This window comes from Camarhynchus parvulus, chromosome Z, assembly GCF_901933205.1.
Source record: "Camarhynchus parvulus chromosome Z, STF_HiC, whole genome shotgun sequence".
Lineage (NCBI taxonomy): Eukaryota > Metazoa > Chordata > Aves > Passeriformes > Thraupidae > Camarhynchus > Camarhynchus parvulus.
The window spans coordinates 37,969,138-37,990,544 of NC_044601.1; the positions used below are offsets into that span (position 1 = coordinate 37,969,138).

At 39.3% G+C, this 21,407-nt stretch overlaps 1 protein-coding gene across 1 annotated transcript in view; it reads left to right on the forward strand.

Annotated features, from left to right (window-relative positions):
* Nucleotides 1–252: 252 nt before the first annotated feature.
* KIF27 (kinesin family member 27) overlaps nt 253–21,407 on the forward strand; it is a 28,794-nt gene continuing 7,639 nt past the window's right edge. Inside the window, exons 1-12 of the mRNA XM_030969317.1 lie at nt 253–495; nt 908–1,302; nt 3,308–3,508; nt 4,888–5,816; nt 12,851–12,994; nt 15,976–16,164; nt 16,682–16,857; nt 17,224–17,357; nt 17,890–18,045; nt 19,044–19,249; nt 20,133–20,330; nt 20,679–20,792. Coding sequence (XP_030825177.1) covers nt 1,005–1,302; nt 3,308–3,508; nt 4,888–5,816; nt 12,851–12,994; nt 15,976–16,164; nt 16,682–16,857; nt 17,224–17,357; nt 17,890–18,045; nt 19,044–19,249; nt 20,133–20,330; nt 20,679–20,792 — 2,745 coding nt within the window. The 5' untranslated portion in view covers nt 253–495; nt 908–1,004. The remainder of the gene's footprint in view (nt 496–907; nt 1,303–3,307; nt 3,509–4,887; nt 5,817–12,850; nt 12,995–15,975; nt 16,165–16,681; nt 16,858–17,223; nt 17,358–17,889; nt 18,046–19,043; nt 19,250–20,132; nt 20,331–20,678; nt 20,793–21,407) is intronic.

Below are 21,407 nucleotides of genomic sequence, written 5' to 3' on the forward strand. Positions count from 1 at the left end.
ACCGTCCTTCCCGGACCGAGGGGCCGAGTCCCGGGCAGGGCGGGAAGAAGGGCCGGGACTCGCGCCGGTCCCGCCGCTGGGGGCGCTGTGCGCGCGGCGGGAGGCCGGCACGGCGGCCGTTGCCTAGCGAGGGGCCGCAAACAGCGCGGGCCGCCCGCCGCCGCCTGCCCTCGCTGCGGCCCGGCACGGCACCGCCCGGCACGGCACCGCCCGGCACGGCACGGCCCGGCACGGCACCGCCCGGCACGGCACCGCCCGGCACGGCACCGCCCGGCGCGGCGTGGCGGCCTCCGCAGCTCTAGCGGCTCCCGACACTCACGCGTGATACGATCCCGGCCGCTCCTCTGGTTTGGAGACGTTGCAAACACGGAGAGTCCGCTGGGCCGCACGCAGAACATCCCTGCAAGCGAAAAGGTTACCTGTATGTTTGCCTCTGCCCTGTGGCAGCCGCGGGCGTCGACACCCGAGTGTCTCTCTTGCCTTGTTTGGTCCTTAGTAAGTGGAAGAGGGTATATACAACTTCTGGAGAAAAAGGTTTTGTTTGACTGATTTGTATTGCCTATCCAATATGAATGCAGGAACGGAAAAATGAGAGGATCCATTGTAAGCCTTTGCTTTCCCAACAGTGTTTATTAAAACTCTTCCAATATTGTTGCTTTGTATGACTGTGTTATATTCAAATAGGAAATCAGGCAACTTTCAGACTTAAGTCTGCTAACCTGGAAATAAATAGATGCAAAAATAATTTATTAATTGATTATATTATATAGTTATTAATAGAGCTGCATTTATATCAGGTAATTTTCAAGATTGTAATGGTGCTTACATATTCCTTAGGAAATCTCAGCTTTTCACTTCAGGAGATACATTTTTTTTGTATTATATAACATGGAAAACTTTTTCTTAGTTGCAGACAGCTGTGAATGAAATGAACAGAGCTGTGGTAACAGATTTCTTCTTGACCGTGTGAATACTGAGTGGGACGCACAGTGGTGGAGTCTGGCATGGAGGAGATCCCAGTTAAAGTTGCAGTCCGAGTCAGACCTCTGCTTTCCAAAGAAATACTTCATAACCACCAAGTGTGTGTCAGATTAGTGCCAAATGCTAAACAAGTTATCATTGGAAAGGACCATGTCTTCACTTTTGATTTTGTATTTGGCAAAAACTCAACCCAAGAAGAAGTTTACACTGTTTGTATTAAGCCTCTTCTAGTGTCTCTGACTGAAGGATACAATGCTACAGTGTTTGCCTATGGACAGACTGGTTCTGGGAAGACTTACACTATTGGCGGTGACCACATTGGTAGGTTATAGAAAGGTTTTTGGTTTTTGGAGATTTTTTAATTGGTAGAGGGTGCATTTATGCAAGTTTATTACATAGCAGATAATGCTGCATAGTTTTAAGGACCAAGGCAAAAACGTGTAGTAAAAAAACCCCAAACTTCCAAAGTTTATGAGATAATTAAGGTTGTAAAAACTTCTCCATAAATTAGACTATACCAAAAATATCTAAGAAAAACCCAATTTGTTAAGTGTTCTTTCACATTCCACATTTTAACGTGCAACTTATATTAGAACTTTTTTTTCTGATATATAGTGGTTTTGAAAATTTTTGCTACATTTATCTTACCTTGCAAACGTCTTCTTTAGGCACTTAATTGTTTACTTGCTCATTCTGTGTTGGATTTGTTTGCTTTTTTGGGGCTTTTGAGAGAAATTTCTGTGACATCAGAGAAATTTATGCTTTAATTCTTCCAAACGGATAAAAATAGAGTATTGTAAATATCTTGGTAGAGTCTTCCTTTTATTTAGAATCATAGGATCATAGAATTGTGTAGGTTGGAAAAGACCCCTAACATCTTAAAGTCCAACCATTAACCCTTCATTTCCAGGTCCACAACTAGGCCCATTCCATTGGTTGACCACCAGTGAAGAAATTTTTCCTAATATCCAATCTAAACCTTCCCAGGTGCAGTTTGAGGTCATTCCTTCTTGTGCTGTCACTTTTTACCTGGGAGAGGAAACTGACCCCCCTCCCCCCAGTTACACCCTCCTGTCAGGTGGTAGTAGAGAGCACTACAGTCTATCCTGAGTCTGCTTTTCTCCAGCTTAAACACCCCCAGCTCCCTCAGCTGCTCCTCCAGACCCTACCTCCGTTCTATTGCCCTTCTCTGGACACACTCCAGCTCCTCAATGTCCTTGCAGTGGTGGGCTCAGAACTGAATACAGCATTGGAGTTGTGACCTCACCAGTGCCCAGCACAAGGGGACAATCACTGCCCTCGTCCTGCAGGCCACGCAACTGCTGGTACAGGCCAGGATGCCATTGGCCTCCTTGGCCACCTGGGCACATGGCTGGCCCATGATCAGCTGCTGTCAGCCAGCACCCACAGGTCCCTTCTGGCTGAGCATCTTTCCAGCCACTCTGCCCCCACCCAGCCTGTAGTGCTTAAGGGGATTGTTGTGCCTCACGAGCAGGACCCCACAGCTGGCTTTGTTGAACCTCATACCACTGGCCTCTTCTGCTTATTGTTGTAACTTCACTTCTGTTCCCTTCACTAGTAGTTATTTAATGTTCCTATAAGTACCATTGCTAGCTAAATTGTTTTGGTTGTGGATGTCACAGTCTAAGGCTGATCATAGCTCTGCAATTACACCCTTTTAGTTAATGAATATATTTACTAAATTAATACTTAGGTGTGAGCAACCCATTAGTTTTTTGGTAAAAGAGATTCTTGATGTTGTCTCATAGGCAAACAGCTTCCATAGTCTTGGATGAAGAACACAGATGATTAATGGAAACATTGTCCTCTGCTGACTATGTAAAAAAAAAAAGTAGAGTTTGGCACCAGTGTTCCATGTTTATGAAAAAATAGGAAATTACTGTTAATGTTGGTCATAAATCTTGTCTTGCTATGTTAGTGATGATTTTGCTTTATATAAGTAGAATTTATAGTTTCTCAGACCCTTGAGATGTCACTGCTAACCATACTGAGTAGGGATAAAGAAGAAATCTGTACTCTGAGGAGTATAGTTTTAAAGCAGAATCCATATTTTTCATAACTTTCATAACTATAAAATTATGTAATTTAAATCCTAATACTGGATTTGTATCCTAGTACTGGATGCAAACAAAACTTCTGACAGACACACGAAAAAAAATTACAAAAATCCTTGTGAACGATGAGCTCTTCAGATTCCTTAGTGTGTTGCATACTAAATATTGCAGGCTTCTCTCAAATTTCAGTCTTTGTAATTTATGTTACAGAATGACTGCAGTTTTCTGTTACATTTGTGCTTATATTTTAGCATCAGTTGCAGTGGATGAAAGGGGCATAATCCCGCGGGCTATTCAGGAATTATTTCATCATATTTCTGAACATCGTAATATTAACTTCCGTGTGAAGGTATCCTATATAGAGGTTTACAAGGAAGAACTTAGAGATTTGTTGGATTTGGAGACCTCTGTGAAATATCTACATATTCGAGAAGATGAGAAGGGAAATACAGGTAGGATTCCAGCTCTCAAATTTGGTGTTTTGTGTTTCAGTTTGTGTCCAAATTATTCTTGCTTTCTCTTGAAAGTGCTTATTCACTACTTATGAATAAAAGGAAAAAAATTATTAAAGTTTCAGAATATAAGCTCATTTTAGCTGTTTGGAAACAGTTTGGGGTTTAGATGCTTGTCAGTAATATAGATGTTCTATTATATGGATGGAAGTGGCAACAAATGGTAAAGTAAATAACACAATTATTGTTTCTGCAAGTTCTGTCTAGAAACAAAATAGTATGTGATTATTCACTTGAATAGATATTTTAAGATTAAACCATTGCTTCTTCCTTCAAAATTACAATTGTTAAGTCAATTATATTGTAAATATCTGCTCTCCTTTTACATTGAAATGAGTGGAAGAGACCACTTCATTAAGAGAAGGGGAAGCAGATATTTTTAGAGGCTTTGACATTAATACTTGCCCTGTAGGTATCCTGTTCACCCCATGAAAATGCTAGAAGAATCCACATCAGAGTTACTTTATTCTGAAAGTACCTAATCTGGTTTAGGTTTGGATTTATTTTTCTTTATATTCTAATTGTTGTGTTTACTCTAGTATTTTTAAACTGTTATATTAAGCTGTCATGGGTTTTTTGTCTGTAGCTGGGAGAAAGCACTAGTTCAGCACAAATCTTGCAGACAATATCATTGCTTCAAAAGGATCCCACAATACATTTCAAATTATTTATTTTCAGTACAGTTAGAGTCAGCTTCTTGTGCTAGGACACTTTCCATTTCTCATTAAAAGAAAAATATGATAAAAAAGATTATTAGTAAGAGTACTTGGTAGAAGTACACTTACACTTTATTAGATTACTAACAGATACCTGTCCCAAAGGCCCAACTATCTGCGCTATTCAGAATAGAAATTATTTTCTTAGTACAGGCTTGGAACAAGTTTTACTAAAAACTTTATAGTTCTTAGTCTTTTTTTTAACTGGCAGAATATCCTTTGAGCTGATTTTGTTCATATTTTTTTCTAGGTAGCACCACACTGTAAATTGTAAAGGTGATGTGCAGTGTGCAATGTGTAAATGAGTTGTGTCTTGTGTCTAAGATACTGTTTCAAATATTATGGCACAATAGACCCCTACATTAAATATCTGCAGGTTTCAGATGTGTTGTACCTCATGCTTTGCACATATTGTATCTTCTATTTCTATGGCTATATGCTCTGACTTCATAGGTAGGTCATAGCCATAGCAGGCTTGTATGTTTCTCTAATACACTATTATAGGTATTGCGGTAAACTATTGCTGAAGAATTATCATTGTAAACTATTGCTATTTAGAATTTATTAAGTTATTCTTACTTTCATCTGGTTTGGTGTTTGAAGTGATTGTCGGTGCTAAGGAATTTCAAGTAGAATGTGCAGATGAAGTAATAAGCCTGCTAGAAAGCGGCAATGCAGCTCGTCACACAGGCACAACGCAGATGAATGAGCACTCTAGTCGATCTCATGCCATTTTTACCATCAGTATTCATCAGAAGCAGTCTGCAGAGTATCAGAATGCTGCACAGGATTCGATTGCTTCAAAGTTTCATTTTGTGGATTTGGCAGGATCAGAGAGGGTAGCAAAGACTGGAAATACTGGTGAACGCTTCAAAGAATCAGTCCAGATCAATAGTGGTCTCTTGGCCTTGGGAAATGTCATCAGTGCCCTTGGAGACCCAAAAAGAAAAAGTGTACATATTCCATACAGGGATGCTAAAATCACTCGTATTCTGAAAGACTCCCTAGGAGGAAATGCCAAGACTGTTATGATAACATGTATAAGTCCATCCTCACTGGACTTTGATGAATCTTTAAATTCTCTCAAATATGCCAACAGAGCAAAAAACATTAGAAATAAACCAGTAGTAAATTACAACCCAGAAAAAGACCGAATTGATGAAATGGAACTTGAAATCAGATTGCTTCGGGAAGCTTTGCAGAGCCAACAGGCCCGTAATCAGCAGTTACATGACTTAAATGAAGAAAAAGCCCGTATCAGTTCACTTGAGGAACAGCTCACTCGCCTTCAGGTTCAATATTTCAGTTACAGAAATTGTATAGATGAAGGCTTACCTTTTCTGGTTGATTTGTATGATGATGTTAGCTTAAGAAGAAGTCAGCGGGACAGGTTGCAGAGCTGGATCACTATGGTACAGAAAGTAAGGAAGGAAGCTCTCACCATCCAGGAGGCTGACACAGGCACTGAGACCAGCCCAGTACCACATCACGTTACAATACTTCAGCTGAAGAGGGAACTAAAGAAATGCCAGGTATTTAATTATAAGCTGTTTATTTAAATGACTAAGTAAAAAAGCAATCTGCCAAAATCTGAACTATATTGTGAAAGATGGATAAAATTGTCATCTGTACTTAATTTGACAATTAAGTTTAATTTCCAGCTTTGTAGAATTTCATTTGGCCAATCCCTGGGACGTAGGTGTTTTGTAATGGATGTTTGAATACACAATCAGTGACAACAGAGATGAGTGAAGTAATGTTATATTTTCTCTAGTCAGTTTCAAGATGATTCTTGAGGCTGAGCTGTTTTATCTGTTAGATATTTGGTTTTAGCTATGCTAGCGTGCTAGGTCCGTCTGAAATGAAGTTAGTTTTCTGTATAGCATCCCCGAGGGTGCTGTGTTTTAGATTTGTGACCAATACGATGGTAATGAGATAGTAATGTTTTTGCTCTTTCTGAACGGTGTTTTGTACAGTGACAGGCCTTCTGTTTTTCTGCCTGCACCCCCCCCCAGTAAATAGATCAGAGGATGCATGAATAGTTGGAGACACAAACATGAAACAAAGCAGATGACCTGAACTAATCAGAGAGATTTCATACCGCATAACATGATGCTCAGCAATGAAAAGGGAGAGGAGGAGATTTAGGGAGACTTACCTGTATTTTGCCCAGAACTGTCTGAGCATTAGTCAGCCTTGGGCAATAGCTTTTGCATCATCTCTTTTGTTTTATTTTCTTTCTCTCTTGCACTTCATCATCACTTACTGATCAGTTTCTATCTTGACTCACAAATTTTCTTGCTTTCACTTTCCCTTTGCTCTTCCTCTGTCCTCCTAGGAAATGGGGGTAGGGGGAAGTGAAGAGATAGCTCTGTGTGCTTAGCTACCTCCTCGGGTAACCCACAACAGTCTATTTTGGAACCCAACCTGTGGCTCAAGGCTTTCAAGATAATAACAGACTTGATTGTAGTGTGCTAGGGTAAACTTGTTAATACCTGTTTGGTTAAGATGTTTAATGACTGTTGCAGGTCATGAAGCTGCATATTTGCTTTGGGTGCTGATTTGTATGTGTCCTTGAATATTTAGATGCTTGATTCCTTTCTAGCTGTAAAACAGCCTCCAAGAATCATTAATGACTATTTTCAGATTTTGCTATTTTGTTTGCTCTTTGTCACTTGTTTTCCTTTGCTTGGGAGAGCTATGACAAAACCACTGTCCATCAGCCTAATCTGGTACTCAGGTCTTACAATTGTGGATGTCCCACTACTCCAAGAACCACCTCATGGATAAAATCAGCAACTATGCTTTTCCCCTCTTCTTCCCTGAGAGACATTTTGCAGAGAGAGGGGAAAAAGTGGTACCTATCCCTTCCTCTCTTCCAGGACAGCTTTTTATAGCCTTGATGTAGTGGCTTCTGAGTTCCTTCAGTATCCTTATGTAATCAGACTGTTCATACTAATGTGTTGTGATCCCAACTTTGATTATTGTTCATAAGGTTAAACAGCTATTTGGGGTTGCCACATGATTTGAGCATACGAGGAACATGCTCTAAGGTGATTGATCCCTGGGGTGTCAGTATGTGTGGAGGAGTTGGGCAGGAGCACAGGGCCACTGCTGCCTCTGACAGCTTGTGATTTCATATCTGAACAGGCTCATTAACCCATCCAACTAATACATTATTTGAAGAAGCGAAGGTGAAACACAGTGACTCCTATAGCTGTGTTGGATGTGCCCCATGCCTATAAAGTCAGTGTCCAGTGCCCTTAGAAATGCAAGAGGATCTGGTCTAAAAGCCCACAAACAGACTTGTAGTGGTCTGAAACTCAGAAGAGGTCTTGGTCTGAGGCCACAGAGACACTAAATCAGAGACTGAACCGTCAACTGTAATAGCTGATCTTGTAGTAAAGAAACAGTGGAAGCAGAGATCAAGTTAATAAGAGAAGAGGCAGCTCATGCTCAGAGGAGGTGAGAGGAACAATCAGAACAGGTAGCCGGTTCCACAGCAGGACAGGAAAGGAAAGAGGTGGAAATCAATGAGAAGCAGAAGCTACCTGGTCCCTATCCATGGCCTAGCTGCAAGATAATGTGTAAAGATTTTGCCTGACAAGATGAACTAATTGCTACCTGGTTGCTCCAGAGCTGGAATAGTAGGGCTAACAGTCGGGAACTAAAAGGTAGGGGAACACAGTAGCTAGGATTCTTTGCTAGAGATTGTGGGACTGACAGAGGGATTGGAAGAGGGTCAGCCATCTCCAGCTTCCAGAGGTGACTCCTATTGAGCATGAAGACAAAGTACTCTCTTATGGAAGATATTGTCATCCAGTGATTGTCATCCAATGTGGACTGCCACAGAGGAATATATTTAATATCTGAGGGAATTAGAGGTGGTGGAGGTGATCTTCCGTGACATGGACAATAATCAGGCCTCAAAAGATCCAAACAATGTACAGTCCACACAATCTGAGTGGCTGAAGTCTATACAGAACACACAGACATCATATGACAGGAACCTAGTAAGGCTGAATTAGGCTTACTCTGTGGCACCAACTTTGTATAGAAAAGTTTGCCAGCCCTAGAGATTTACTGAAAATCTCTATTCCCTCTCCTTGATATGGGCCTGCATCTCAGCTGTGGAAAGATTGTTACACAAGATCTAGCAACTCAAAAGATAATGTGGGTAATCTCTTTACCCCCTTGCTTGGGCAGGCCAACATATTGACTACCATGACCAGGAATTACTCTGCTTAAGGGAAAGGGAACCATGGGCCCATGACAAATCCCACCCTACAGTTCTATCTGCATGACTGTGAAATGGATATGAGAAGTGGGGTGGTGCACCTATTTTGGTCCTGGAACTTTGCACATAAAGCAGTCTGTACATAAAAGGGGGGGAAGAGGCAGTGGTTTAAAAGGGTCTTCCAGGAAGATTACTGTTCCAGTTGCTGTCGACCAATTCCTGAGATGCAGTAGACCCCTTCTTCTTTCTGTTACTGATGCAGTGGACTTACAGCTCTCTGGGTTTGAACCCCATGCTTCTACAATGTGTTACAATCTGCTCTATTCACAAAGGAGCAAAGAGAAGAAAGAAAGAGAAGAAAGAAAGAGAAGAAAGAGAGAGAGAAAGAGAGAGAGAAAGAGAGAAAGAGAGAAAGAGAGAGAGAGAAAGAAAGAAAGAAAGGAAGGAAGGAAGGAAGGAAGGAAGGAAGGAAGGAAGGAAGGAAGGAAGGAAGGAAGGAAGGAAGGAAGGAAGGAAGGAAGGAAGGAAGGAAGGAAGGAAGGAAGGAAGGAAGGAAGGAAGGAAGGAAGGAAGGAAGGAAGGAAGGAAGGAAGGAAGGAAGGAAGGAAGGAAGGAAGGAAGGAAGGAAGGAAGGAAGGAGAAAAAGGAAAGGAGGGACAGGAAGAATGACAAGAGACAGATTAAGTAGAAACATACCACCCCTCCATGCATCTTAATGATGTCTCATAGATCCTCACCATCTAGTCTTCTTGGTGGTGAGGCCAGAAGCATAGTATCCAATGGATTATCATACATTTAGGCCAAGTGGGAATGCCCAGGTGCCTCCCCTGAGGGGGGGCCATGTTTGACACTGTCCATTGAAGGACTTCGGGTCAGCTGCATCATTTTGTATCATGAACAGTCCTCTGGCACAGGGTCTCAGGAACCTTTCAGGGGGCCTTTGATGAACCTTGATGCCCCCTTAGCTCCCGCTTATGTGAATGTCCCATAGATTTGACTTTCCTGGAGTGGGGGGGTCCCACAGCTGAGCTAATCTGCACAGAGGAGGATGGGTGTTCACTACCTCTGGCCAGAGGTTTTCACATGCACCCAAAACCCTCCTCCCCCACCCTTTGGGGGGGGGAATTTCCGGCAAACTTGGCAACAGATAAGCCTGGGACCATGGCCTCCACCCTGAACCCACTGGGCTTGGCTCTTCTGTGAATGCTCTCCCAACCTTTTCCATTACTTCCCAGGCCTGAGATTTAACCAATTTTCTTTGTTTTTTCACTTTTCTTCTCTAGAATAGCCTTAGTCAGTTTAACTCACAGAGTTTCAATCAGGAGGCGCATTCACTCTGGGATTTGTTGGTGCAGCTTTGTTGTACAGTTTTGCCATAACAGGCAAAAAATCATTATGACAATGTTTAAGCCATGAGTGATAACATTTCCATCTCTGACACCATGGAAGGACTGTGCTGGTCTGTTGGATGATCATAGAAATATTCTTGTAGCATAGCCTGGGCTCCTGTCCCGAGTGATCACTGTAACCAGACAGAACCCACATCATGGACTAAATAAACTCAGTGGACATTTTATGGGTATTTTACAGGACTAATCTATAGACTAAAGGAATGATATCTGTGCATAAGTCAAAGGATGAGAAGGGAAGAAAGGATGGTTAATAAGGTTGCATTGGATAGTGTGGGGCTTGAGCATGACATAAATGGTGTGGAGTATGAAGTGGGGGTTGTACTAAGTCTGACCAAGATGGAGTTAATATTCTTCATAAATGCTTGCAGGGTGCCATGTTTTACATTTCTGACTAGTACAATTATGATAAAACACCAGTTTTTTAGCTCTTGCTGCAGAGTGTTTGCACAGCATCAAGGGACTGACTCTGTCTGTGACACCAGTGAATAGATAGGCCGCTGTGCCCAGGGACAGGAGGAGCACAACCAGGCAGATGACCCAAGTCAACCGAAGAGATATTTCACGTCATATGACATACTCAGAAGCTGAAAGGGGGAGGAGGGTTTAGTTATGTTAGCTGTCTTTTTGTGCAGGAGCTAATGGGTATCAGTCTACCCTTTGGAGGCAGAGAGTGATTTGTTTTGCATTAATTAACTACCTTTGTGTTATTTTCTCTGTTCTTTCACTTCACCTGCACTTACTGTGCAATTTCTGTCTTGACCCACAAGTTTTCTTATGTTTACTCTTCCTTGGGACTGGGGGCTTAGAAGTGAGGGAGTGTACTTAGTTAGGAAAGTTAGTTTTCCTCTTAGTTAGGGGGAGAAAGAAGAGAAAGAGAGAGAGAAAGAGAAAGAGAACTCTCTTCTCTTGGAAGTGTGTACTTAAGTCCATATCCTCAGCAGTTGTCCTGTGAACCCAGAAATTGTTTTGAATCTTGGGAAGATATTACTTCGTCAGAAGCATTACAGATATAATTACAATACTGATATTTTCAAAGATATCAGTGAATTTACCCAGGGACTAAGTTTTGCAAGTTTTGTCTAATATTATTTAATACTATGTATGTAATATGCTAGTCTGTCTAATAGCACAAAGTTATAGTCTCATCTCTTATCCCTTAGCAATTTCCTAAACTGTATTTCTTCAGCTATGGTCTCACAAAACCTCCTGTATTTCCTTTTCCATTACCATGCCTTTAGCTAACAGAGTTTCTAAACTATTTGCAGATTTCTTTGTCTAATCACTTTCTAATATTTGCTTTTGTGTTAAACATCAACTTTTGCTTTTTGGTGACATCGTACTTCTTTATGGTTTGCCAAATAAGGTGAAAATTTCAAAACATCTGGGAGTCTTAGCATGCAGATACCCCATGAGGATCCTGTCATATCACTAGTACTGATCAGCTGTTTCTCTCACAGGAGATTATAGTCCTAGAGACGACCCGTGGGGAGAAGAGCTCTCAGCCTTCTGAGAGCATATCTCCTAACAGAACTGACACATGATCAAATGAATAATTCTTTTTGGAAACATCCCCATATGCCTTTAGGAAATACTTATATTGGATGTGCTGAGTTAAAATGTTGACGGTGAACATCAAAAGAAAAGAAATGCAGGTTATTGTACAGTGAAAATCATCTCAAATCAAAATTAATAACGGATTTTATTACTTAAAACAACTGTAATAAAATAACATTTTATTACTTGAAACAACTATACACCATTTGGATTCTAAGTGAAGTTCTGATGCCAGATGAACACCTCAGAAAAACTAATTTGAGTTTGGTCACATGTGGAAGGAGGCAGTGCTCCAATAAGTTAGAAATTTGTAACATCAACCCATTTTTAAATTTGCAAACAAATTGATAAAGCTATAGATTGTTATCAGGCAATTGCATAAACAAACTTTGACTTTTCTTTGTTCTCAAGCAATCTAAATCACAGCTTTTTTTCTTCCTTCTTGATTTTCTTCTGTGACTTGTTTTAAACCTCTGTTTCCCTGGTTCAAAACAGTGTAAAAGCTGAGCTTAAACTTAGCTTGAACTCCCTTCCCCAGGGAATATGCCATCCACAGCCAGAAGAGATGGTTAGAGAAAGGCTAAAATAAATGAGACACTACAGACTCCAGAGCAGGGTTTGCATGTGGACAGATTTAATAACTAGCAGAGGACCTGTTCTTGTCTGTACATACACATTTCTTTGCTAGCAGCTATTGTTGCTTGGATAATGCTGTCTTACATGATATTAAAATACCAAATTGGCTGTAGCTAACACCCAAACTCATTCATATGTCCACCACCAGGACTCTTGGAGAAAAAAATAGGAAGAGCAGGAATGAGAAGGTTTGTGGGTTGATGTAATGTTTCAGTACTTTGTCTTTGGCTTCTGCAGGCTTTCTAGAAGACTAAGAACATTTGGAAGTCTCCATCAATCAGTATAAATTCATTCACAAGAACATATGAACAAGCATTCTTGTGTTTTCTTTAATCTTTAAACTGTTATCCAAGTTGCAGATTGAGGACAGATGTTCTTATTTTTTCATTAGAGAAGTATATTAATCACAAGATGCTGTGATCTTGTAGCTACATATAACAGCATACTAAAGATAACACTTGAATTTAATGTATACTTCAATAAATTAAGTTTGGTTATGAGTACATTATCTCCTTGGGAAGAATGAAACTTGTCAGAACAAAATCAATAGATGGAACAGAAGTGAAGAAAGCTGCTGAAACTGCAGATAACCACTTAGACAATTTGCTATACATACTTCAAGACTTTGCAGTGCTGGTCATGTCTTTTAACAACAAATGAGGTTTTATTTTATTGTAGGAATAATAATGTCCCTTTTGCCCAGCTGAATTTTTCTTTTATTATGTAGCAGGTACTAGTTATGGACGAAGAACTATTTAACCAGAAGAATCATGAAGTGCAGATACTGCAGAATCAGATAAAGACATTACTACAAGAAAAGAAAGAACAACAGGAACTTTTAAAGGAGGCTCAAGAAACACAAAGATTACAGGTATTTTCCCACTGGTACACATTTGTCTGCATTGAACCATCCTTCTACCATGTGAATGCATTCAGCGGTCACTCAGAATTTTTTTTACTTATTACCAGTCAATACTGGGGACATTTTGTTTTAATTAGAGCTGTTTCACAGAATGGGTTGGGTTCTTCTAGTGGATGTATTACAGTAATACGGTTTCTGGAGACTATATATGAACCTAGCTGTGCCAAAAGCCTCCTGCATAACTAGAAGTGAACTATTCATGCTCTCCATGCTTCCTGAAGCATAACACACAACCCTCTCCCCAGATTTGTATCATTGTTAAGGAGATTCAGGACAATTAATAGATTAGGATTTGAAAGACTTTGAAGGATGCTTTAGAATTGAAAGAAGACTATCTGGATCCTATAGAATGCTTAAATTGAAAAGTTGTGTAGAAGCTTATTTTGTTATAGCTTTATTAAGAATTAGAGTATTGGCTCCTTTTGACTTTATAAGACAGAATTCCATCCTGACGTTCTGATCATTTACCATTAGAGAAAACTGAGTGATACAATGGAAAGAGAGGTAATGACAAAAAGGCTGCTTGCCTCTTTCCTTCTGTAGATCTTGAATTTGCTAATGAAATTATGGTGGCTAATACATGCATAACATTTCAAGGTTGAGAAGACTGCACCTAGAATAGTTAATATTCTGCTGGTGTTGCCAGACATGCAGATTACAGATAATTTATTATATGAATTTTTAAAAGAGAAAAGCAAAACATAGATAGCTAGTGCTCTTCTCCTTATCATACTTTTTCTCCTTTTCCTTTTCCTTTCTGATGGCTTGGGGAAAGTGAGTGCATTAAAGGTAAGTGAACTAGTCATGATCTTTTTCTTCCTTCTGTCACTTTCTTTCTTTTCTGTCACTTCTGGCTAGACGTTTTTTAGCCTGCACACCATAGTGTCAACTTATACTGTGATAATGCTTATATAAATTTTGGAGGATACAAGGTAGCTGTCACAGTGTAGATAGAAGGCTCTTCCAGTATCAGAGACAGGAGGGAAGCTTGAGAGCTTTCAGGCACCATTTTGGCATTTAGTTCACTAAACTGCCACTTCTGTTTAAAAACATACAATGTAAAGCAAGTGCTTCTGTCAAATGTTTTACATTGTGTTCACAGGCATATGTAATTTAATGGTACATGATAGAATAAGGACTTCTAGAGTAGCAGGTATGAGGTAGGAGGTAATAAATGTTTATACACATATGTATTTATGCAATGGGTATTACACTGTGGAGTTGTGTGTGCAATTGTATCAGGGACAAATAGTTTCAAGGTGGATCAGTTGGTTGGGCTGTTACTTCTTCCAAAATGATAACAAATATGATATTCATATATATATTCTATTTTCTATGACATAGGAATTATATGTACTGTATTCCAACACAATGTCAACTTGTAAAGCATTGTTTGTGTTTGGAAGGAACTTTCAATCTAAGACAACAACATAAAGAATGAATAAAAATGTGTTACTCAAAGTAGAAAAATGCAGAATGTATTGTGAGCTATATTTCAACTTCCCTGTTGTTGCTAGGTCAGATTTTAATCATATTCAAAAAGAGTCAAAAATGATAGAGTGAGTTGAATAACGGATATAATCTTGGCCTTATGGACGAATCAGTTTAGATAACATAAGTTATCTAAGTACTGAGTAAGTATTTTTGAACAATGTATGGAGAATGCTGTAGGAGAAGCAGTTAAGGTCTCCAAACTAGCATTAACAACAAACCTGAGGCTCGGTGGAAGAAAAAGTAGGAAGTGAACCTGGGATCATGTACATGTTTAGTTTATTAATACAAATAATCTTTAAAGTGGAACTGTACCAAGTAGAAGAGGAAGCCCATATACGTGTTTAATTAATAAGACTCAGACCATAAGTTTAATTTGAAAATATTTGTTTAATTCTCATTTTATTTCTCCATAAACATACATATAAAGCACGAATGAGCTCCTAATTATGTCATCCACTTCTCACTAGATGCCTGGATAGGCTAACGTAACTAAACCGGGTGTGCTGAGAGAGAGAGATTTCAGGTCTGAGTCACAATTTAATAGAAAGGTTAATATAAATGTAATGATACACATTAAAACTGGCCTAGATCCACAAAGTCAGATTACAACCTGCCATCCTGTTGGCCAAGGTGGTGGTTGCAGTCCTGTTGAAGTGATGGTTGCAGTCAAAAGAGGTGGTCCTGTGGAAGTTCTGGGCCTTGTCTGGATCTGTCCAGGTGTGATGGGGGTTCCAAGTCCCCAGTTATGTATGGTCAGGTTCAGGGGAGGTATTCAGCTCCTCTCCCAGGGTGGACAATTGCACAATGGGAATGATGTAATCCTGAAAGTCATAGGATATTTTTGGGAATTATTTGTGGTCTAAGTTGTTACAGCTGTCCATTATGGTGGTGCTGTTGAGCCATTATGGGCCTTTGGCAGAGGTGACCCCCTCAGGATGGGGACTGAGCTGGTGTTTCCCCAGAAGGAGTTAGCACTGCAGAGTCATTCGTGAAGAAAAAGAAACAATCCTCTCCTCAGAGGGTTTGGCTCTTCTCCCTTATCTCATTTAACACCCATCTTGTAGCCTGAGGTGTCAGCTGAGCATCTGTTGGGCATCTACTGGTCATCTACTGCAAACCCATCATTAACAGTTTGTCAGAAATGGTATAGAATACTGAATTTGCTTGTACCCCACACTGGCACTCTCTCTGCAACCCAGGACACCCAGGTAGGTCTTTCTGAACAAAAATGTGTCTAAACTTTATTGGACTGGGGAGTGGGAGGGGGGCAGGAGATTCTGAGACTGATGATATGTCATAGAATTCTCAGTTTGTTGCAGAATTTGCCTGTGCCCTGCACAGTGGGTGATTTACAAGCTTCATGACCTTTGTGAGGAAGTTGAGAATATGATACAGAGCTCAGTTTTGCTTTTGCTTTATTTTTTTTCCCCCATGAGACTGAGAAAATGGTGGAACAGCACATAGTCATTGATCAGCTAAAATTGAAATTAGAGAAGTTTACAGATGTGAAAGCTTTAGATTTCCCAAGTGCTTATGAAGATGGGCCAACTGTCATGGCATTTGCTAGGAGGTGCTACGCTGTCCCAGCAACAAAAAACCTGCCTTCAGAGACAGAGATCCGAAAGGTAAGGTCTAACCAGATTTTCCCCCTTTTACTTTGTGATGATTATAGGCCAATCATTAGACATGACATGATAACATATGATGTCTTTCTCAGATACTGCTGCTTAACTTCCCACTGAAAAACTAGTTTTGTAACATTTGTTTATGCCACAATTATCCAAAATATTTAGGCTTAAAGTTCCCACCTACAAGTGCTATGGCTGCCATGTTTTCACCCCCCAGCTGGTTTTCTAGGGGTTTTGAGGGTTCAAGTATGAAATATTATAAGAAATGAATTATTATTCTTACCAATATGTTGAGTACATGGGATAATGAATTGCTACCAGTACCCTCTTTCACATTTGGAACGACTCCTCTAGGCTCTTGCAAAATGTTTTGTTACAAAGGTACTCAGAGTTATTATACAAAACCTGTGTAATTGCTTACAAGCTCAGGTGGTGAAACATTTTTTAAAATATGAGTAATGAATTGCTAAATTATTGCAAGTACCCATCACTATTTTTGTGTGCTTTTTGACAGGGGTATACCAGCCCCCCCATCTTGTCTCTGGCCCAGATAATGGCAGAATTCCATATTCGCAGGCAGATTATACTGACCAAGTTAGAAGATCAAGATAAAGTCCTTCACTGCCACCTCTCTGATCAGAGTGATGAAGAGGAAGACAATACAGGCAGCGAAGAGAAAACCTCATATAAGTAATTTTTTTGTTGTTCTTTAACTTTTGTTACAGAAAATTGTATAGCAAAGGTAGTACTAGTGCCTAATCCTTCCATGATACTTACAGTGAACCTGTGGGACCAACTGGGCATAGTGCAAAATAAGTTTAATATATGTAGGTTTAGCAAAGATTGCATCATCTTTGCATGTGAGTCAGAATCTACTTTGAAGACTGGGGGATTGGGTGATGGTGTGTGTGGGAGTGGTGAGGATGAGGAAGAAGGTAAGAATGCTTTTGTAAGTTTGAGCTTCTTCTCTGTTAAGATCATCTACTTTGCATGATGCTTAAAGAAAAAAAAATCCCTGTGCATTTGCAGAGTAGCATGTTTATTGTTCTTTCATAGGTGTTCCATAAACCGAACATGGACACAAAATCATACTTCTCTGTGCTTCCTTCCTGATGTAAGTGACATGAAATGTCCAGTAGACAAGTCTGGTTTGTCCAATAAATCTGTGCTACAAACTGACACAACTACAGGTATGATGGGAGTCATTAGAGCAACTCTTACTACAGTATCAGAATATGCAGTAATGGCTTTAGCACATGTACTTAGTTTTCCCAGCAAAATATCTGCATTTGTTACAAATATTTTTGGTTATAATTCAATAAAAGTTTTCCAATTTCTGTTTTTCTTTCCCATTCTGAAACTGATTTTAGTAACCTCTAAGTAATACCTACTAGCCACAAAGCAGTTCACTTATCAAAAAACTAGTCACATATAAATCTTTAGTACTGCTTCAATGAAAAAAAATGGATTATCTTACCAAAAATACTGTAGTGGTTTCTGGAATATTTTCCAGACTTAGAGTCTTGAAATGCAAGTGCATACCATCCTTTTTTTTTCCTGTTTACACACATGACTGGGAAGAATACCCTGCTTTCTTCTCTCCTTTTGATTCTTGTACTTCATATGGAAGAACTGCGCACAGTAAATACTGCAGAGCGCTACCTTTTGAATACAGCATCTGTTCCAGATTTTATAACTCTATTTTGCTTTGTTTTTTTCAAGGTGAAGAGATTGACAGCCTCCAGAAAATCCATGTTTTTAACATGCAGAAGTTAAAGAATTCAGAGTTGAGACTTGCTAAGGCTGAGCAAAAAATAAGAGAACTTGCACTTAATATCAAAAGGAAAGAGGAACTTATCAAGGAGTTAGTAAGAACAGGTAACTGTCTACTGTAGGAATACTAGATACTGTAGGGAATTAAGATGTTCTGAAACAAAGGAAAAGGCACTGAAAACTTAAAGTCCTGTATGTCTTAGTTTTTACATAATTATCTTAGACAAAAATACTTTTAACAACCTAAAAATCCATAGATTTTGCTAATTACTTGCTGTGATCACACTGGAAATTTTGATTACAGCCTACTCTACTATGTTAAATATTTTTTGTGCTTTGTTGATTATTGCTTTTATCCAACAGTTGTGTAATTTTTAATGTATGGTCAGTGCTATCTCTTTGTAGATGTGTATTTGTGACATAGTATCTGGGATTGGAGAAAATATACGTCGTTGTATCTTCTATATTCTATAACAGTAGAGAAATGGGAGTCAGAAGTGGATAAAGGAAAAAAATCGGTGTCCTTGTTAGCATACATCCCTTACACATCTGTCCTGATAGAGAAACTAGCCTTGTGATGACAGGAAGGATCTCTTTCCTCAGCCCCTTCAATCACACTCTTCTCTTTTGTTTACCTTCTCTTGAGGTGGTCTGAGAAAGGTTCTGTGCCATCCCAGATTGCCTGAATGGGACAAGTCACAGAGTAGAAACAATCCAAGATCATATACTAATTATTAAGCTGAAAGTTGAGTAATAAATTAATGGCATGTTCTTCTGGGAAAAAAAAAAAAACCCAAACAAAATTATGAAATATAGGATAGCCGTTTTGCCAAAATCTACAGTAGGCAGAAGAATTTAACTCTGGCACTCAGATGGCACTTCATTTGGTGGCATGAGGTGACTCATGAAATGTTCAGATTTAGGACTCTCTTTATCTCCATTTCAGAGTTAGAAGGGAACTGCAGGTTCCTTTAGTGTTGGAAAATGTAGCAGAAATTACTGACTTAGCCAGAACGAAGTAAGTAATATTTCCACTCCAGAAGTATTACATTTCAACTGATTATCATGTTGGTTTTAAACTATTTGTATATGCTGTCTTTAAGGTAAAGATGCTCAGTCAGTAAGCAGGCAGTATTCTTTGAAGATAAGTATACTGGAGCAAGAAATTGAGCAGGCCAAAAGAGAACTGTCTGAAACACAAAAGCAGCTTCAGGAGCTGGACAGGAAAGAGCTGAGAGATATTCCTGAGAAAGCCATGTTACAGAAAGAGTGCCAGAAGAAGATGGAGGCAGCTAAGTTGAAAGTGCAGGTATTTCTGATCAGATTATTATGATTTGCAAATCTCTGTCTCACTGTGTGAACCTTAACACTGTTGGTAAAATTCTTACCTGTTTTACACGCTGGAAGCTGGTCGGATTGAAGTAGCTAGTGAGAAACATAATACTATTACACTCAAAATTCTGGTTAACATCTACTTGGTTAGAAACATAAAATGCCTTCTTGGTGTGTAAGAGGCTAAGAAAGTATTGGGAGATATGATATTTCCATACATCATTGTATATAGTCCAATGGAGGAATTTATCCAAGACAGGGTATTACAAATCTATTACTTGCTGTAAATAAAATTGATGTTTTATGGAAATACTATATAAATTGTAGGTCTGAGCAAATCCCTGTGATGCCTTGCAAGATCAGGCCCACACAGGCATATTTGTTTGGCACTGACCTTCTATTTTTAAGTTCTGTTGTACCTAAGTTAGTATTCTGTATAGGATCAGCTTAGGTGCTCTGTGCCTCTCAATCGTAGAATGACAAGTCAGAAAGGTTCCATGCAGAAAGAGGGAGTTTGCTTATTGACTTGAGCTCAAGACCAGCATTCTGACCACCAGCATTCTGGCACCAGCATTCTGACACCATTGTGTCTCTGCAAATTTCCCAGAACTGTGGTGTCTGCTAGATTTTAGTACTTTTTACTGTATTGCCAAGCATGAACCGTACCTTTTCATGTTTAATTCAGCCTGTGCCAACTCCACCAGGTAGCTCAAAACTCCAGTAATAACAAGTGGTTGTTTGGGCAGAAGTTAGTAAATCTTGGTGACGCTAAGAATTCAGTGAAATAAAGAATGAAGCTGAGTCATATTTTAGTTACAAGTTTTCCTGCTCTTAAGCTGAAATTTGACATGAACGTTCAGACCTTACAGAAGAAGCAGCAAGACACCAAGAATTTGGCTTCATTATCTAACCAAAGTGAGAGAGAAGCAAGAGAACTTGAGCAGAAAGTGGCTCAGATGAAGCATCAGCAATCCCAGATGCAGAAGAGACTCTGTGAGGAGAGTGAAAAGAAGAAGCAACTGGAAGCAGAGCTTCAGCAGGACCAGCAACAAATTAAAGTAGGATTCTTCCTGTTTCCCTATGACAAGGATTAGGATGAATAATTTTTGCCCTTGCTTCCCCAATGAACTACACTACCAGGCTTTCCCTTATTTTCAATAATGCCTTAATGAATTTCTTGATAAATGCACCAAAGAAAGTGTCTACAAAAATTTTACATTAATCTCCATTTTGTCTTTCTCTTTCAGCTTTTTCTTTTCATTTCATTACCTAGTGTCTAATTCTGAATTTCAATTTTATGAATAAATTTAGAGTCAGTATTTCAGATTATATCTTGGGGGGACTGTCACATGAAATGTATTTGACTGACTGATGTAGGAAGAATGGTGCTTTTTGTTTGTTCAAAGGAACTTCAGCTTAAGATGGAGCAACAACAGAAGATCCTTAAAATTAAGGATAAAGAAATTGCTGCTTTTAAAAAGAAGGAAAAAAACTCAGTGGGAGCTCCACAGAAACTACAGGTAGTTAATCTATTCCAAATATGTGTGACCCCTGAAATAAAAAAAAAATCTTTCTTCATCTCTAGTCATCTATTTTTGTAAACTATTTGTATGAAGAGTATTCCATCATAGTTTTGTCTTTTTTTTTTGCTCTAGCAAAAATTGGGAGTAGAACCTAGCAGCTCTTGTACTGTACTCTTTTTGAATGAAAGAAGGGAGGACCTTTAGTGTCTTCTCTTTTTTTCCCCTATAATTTGTCAAAAATACTGATTCAGAAACCTGTGAATTCAGCACATTTGGTTATCCAGCAGGTTTGAGAGTGACCTTGATGTGCAGTGTTTTAATTGTTCTGTGCATTGTACAGGTGTTTTATTTTGTTTTGGATTCTACTCTGACATAAATTACAGTGGTTTCTGGTTTTGATTTTTGATAACAGGGTTAGAAAAGTATGAATCCTCTAGCAGTGCCACCTACATTATTTCAGACGTGGGCACTGAAATATGAATTACCCTAAGTCTTTAAAAGTGAAAAGAAATTTTAAAAGTTAAATAAAAGAAACTTTTATCAGAGGAATATATCCTCTGATAAACTCTGGCTTCAGAATAAATTTAAAATGGACCGTGCTTGCAGGTCCAA